The sequence below is a fragment of the Prunus dulcis genome, chromosome 3 (assembly GCF_902201215.1).
Source record: "Prunus dulcis chromosome 3, ALMONDv2, whole genome shotgun sequence".
Lineage (NCBI taxonomy): Eukaryota > Viridiplantae > Streptophyta > Magnoliopsida > Rosales > Rosaceae > Prunus > Prunus dulcis.
This window is the reverse complement of record NC_047652.1, coordinates 16537465-16540797: the sequence shown is the minus strand read 5'-3', so window position 1 is coordinate 16540797 and position 3333 is coordinate 16537465. Positions and strand designations below refer to the sequence as shown.

The 3333-nt window shown below is 40.0% G+C and overlaps 1 protein-coding gene across 1 annotated transcript; it reads right to left on the bottom strand.

Moving 5' to 3' along the window:
- Window positions 1–550: 550 nt before the first annotated feature.
- Window positions 551–2047, bottom strand: LOC117621870. The gene is made up of 2 exons (XM_034352410.1): window positions 1108–2047; window positions 551–903 (listed from the first exon to the last, which is right to left on the bottom strand). The coding sequence occupies exons 1-2, from the start codon at window positions 2045–2047 to the stop codon at window positions 551–553; spliced, it is 1293 nt and encodes a 430-aa protein (XP_034208301.1).
- Window positions 2048–3333: the final 1286 nt, after the last annotated feature.

Genomic DNA, 3333 nt, shown 5'->3' with positions numbered 1-3333 from the left:
ACATAGCTGATGTGATTGCCATTTAATTGTCCAATGGCAGCACAAAAATGCTTACATGGTATCCCAGTTAGATCCCATTGCCTACATGAACAACTTCTATTTCTCAAATCAACTACCACCTGAGTGCCTCCAAAACACTTAACCTCATATTTGCTCTCCCCTGCAAACCTTGGAATGCACTAGGCTGATTGCTTCTTAAGCTTCTCAAGAGCTGCAAAAACTCTTGGCCCCACATCATGAGCCCATTTCTCCATAGCTTCTCTTCTAGTTGCCATCAACAACATGATATAATACCTGATCCTCTCAAGCAATGTTATGATAGGCTTGTCTCTAGCATCAAGGATAGACTTGTTGAATGCCTCACACATGTTATTCAAGAGAATGTCACATTTTGAGTGTGTTCTGAAGTGAGATCTACACCACTGCATTGGATCAAGCCTTGACAACCAATCAAAAGCTGGTCCTGACAAATCTTGGAGCTTTTTCATCTCTGCTTGAAACCAAGGTATAATTGTACTTCTTGCAGCAGCTTCCATATGTTGTTTCAGAACTATCCTTTATGGCCAGCAAGTATAAAATTGGCATGCAGATGTTTAAGGCAATGCCTATGCTCAGAGTTTGGAAACATGTCACCCACTGCATCAATTAAGCCCTTTTGTCTATATGTAATGAACACATAGCCATTGCTATTTTCAACGCCAAGATCAACAGCTAAGAGTTCCAAAAACCAAGTCCAAGTTGCACAATTCTCAACCTCTACCACTGCATAAGCTATTGGATACATGCCGTTGTTAGGATCAACACCAACAGCATATAGTAATTGGCCAGGGTGTTGCCTTTTGATGTGAAAAGTATCCAAACCAATAACTGGCCTCAAAGCATCAATAAATCCTTTCTTTGTAGCTGCCAAGCATATATAAATCCTTTGAAATCTAGATTTGTCACCCTCCAAATTGGACTTAATTATTACAGTAGTTCCCACATTTGTCTTTTTTAGCTCCTCAACATCATCCCAAAAAGTCTCAAACTATTTTGTGTAAGTCTCCTCACTTACAGCAGTTGCCTTTTGCCTTGCTCTATAGATCTGTGATCTTTAAGCTCTGACACATAGATCTTCATTCACCCTTTCCTTAAAAGCTCTTACATCCCAATTTATTATTCTAGACAACTGTGTAGCATATCTCTCTGCTAACCATGATGAGTTAGCATGCACATTGCGTTCAACAGTCCCACAGGTGTGCTTATCTTCATAACTCTTAATTTGAACCATGCTACTTCCATTTACAGCTGAAGCATAAACAAACCATGGACATTTTCCATTCTTGATCCCATCACAAACTGCTCTAACTTTATCTTTATCATTCTTGGGGAACTTAATCTTCCTTCTGTTGAACACTGAGTAGTTTCTCACTGCTTTCCTAAAAACATAGACACTTGAAAATCTTAGACCAAGCTTAAAGATTGGGTTATTCAAACCTGTTTCAGGCCTAAAATCTTCAAACTTGGGCAGTTTCCTCTTCCTTTTTCTCATAGGCAATGCACCTTCATCACATGAGCTACTATCCAAGCTATTAACATCACTTACAACCATATCTTCTGATTTCTCTCCTTCATCTGCAGCTGGATCAAAATCTGGAGCATTGTGGTCAACATAGTTGTCAAATGCTCTATCATCCTTCTCCAGCAAGCATTGTTCATCTTCACTTTGGTCATAAGCACTATCATAAAATTCATGGTCTTCACTGTCTTCACAATCATTTTCAGCCCTTTTGTCATTCTCTCCCTCTTCATATATAGTCTCATCCTCCACATTTATACCATCTGGAACAGTTCCTTCATCATCTTCCTCATCCACAGTTATACCCTCAGGAACAGTTCCTTCATGCCTATCCTCAGCTACATTTGTACCCTCAGGAATAATGCCTTCATCACCAGCTTCCTCTACATGTATAGGCTCATGAACAGTACCTTCATCACCCTCGTCCTCCTCATCAACAGCAATGCAATCCTCCTCATCCTCTTTATCCTTTTCATCCTCCTCATACATATCCTCATAACCAGATTGTTCAAATTAAGCAGATAGGTTTCTTGCAATAGGACCCCTCTCACTCCAAGCCACTGCAGATTCATCCACACTAATAACAGTGAGGTGTTCCAAGTAAATGACAATCACTCTTTGAAAGCTAGGAGGCACCAAATTACACCAATCAAGTAAATAAGCATCACTATCTATACACACTTTTTAACCATTTTGTATCCCTGTCACAACCACTTGGTCATGATGCCAAAGCTTTTTTGCATAAGCATATATCTCTAACAAATTTATGTAGTCCAAAAGACACCAGTCCAAATAATCAACAGAACCCCTCCACATAATACAACCACTCATTGAGGTTTGGGGATTTTACCATTTTACCTCCATGGTGTACTTCAAAGGTGACTATTCCTTTGTCATCTGCACAACAGAACCTAAAAACACACACTTCAACCACTGCCTAGTCATATGTACAATTTAACCACTGCCTAGTCATATATATAGCAACACAACCACCAAACTACCAGTCAACACTAAAATGACCCTTAAACAACTAGCAAACAAGAACTAGTAAACAAAAAAACAACTAGTAAAGCACTAAAACGACCTTTAAACAACTAGTAAACAAGAAAACATAACAGCAACACATAAGGGACCACAACACCTTTGGACCCAACCCAACAAAGCAAGCAGGCAAAAGCAAAGGGCCACTTACCGTACTCGGGTTGAGAACCTCATTTCTCTCTTGGTACCGTCATTGTCCAATCTGTCCAATATTTGCGCAATGATTCTCAAACTGTTTTCACTCTTCTGCAATTTTAGTTCTTCTCAAATGTTCGAATCTCTCTCTTCGACACAGTACAAACCCTAATCTCCCTAAATTTTATCGGTTGAGAAGGGGGTCTTTGGCCTGATTTTACGAACTCAGCCGCTTAGATTAGGATTTTCAATGCCTTGTTGGGTCCAATATGCCACGTAGGCAGCTGACTAAGGTCAGCAATTGGCCCACGTGGATGCTATTACCATAATGCCCCTAACACGTCAGCCTTTTTAACGGTATTTTGGATGGCGTTAACGGTAACCACGGTCAAGGAGGTAAAGTGGGCAATTTTAACTTTGGGAGGGTAAAGTGAGATTTGACCGAAGTTTCAGGGGGTGCTACAGTAAATAAGCCTAATTACAATAAAAAGAGAGGTGGTAAGAGCATCCACAATGGACTCTCTAAATCACCTTCTTAGCTACAATTTAGGGAGAAATTGAAAAAATCAACCTCCAACCATGCTTCCTATTCAGCTCCT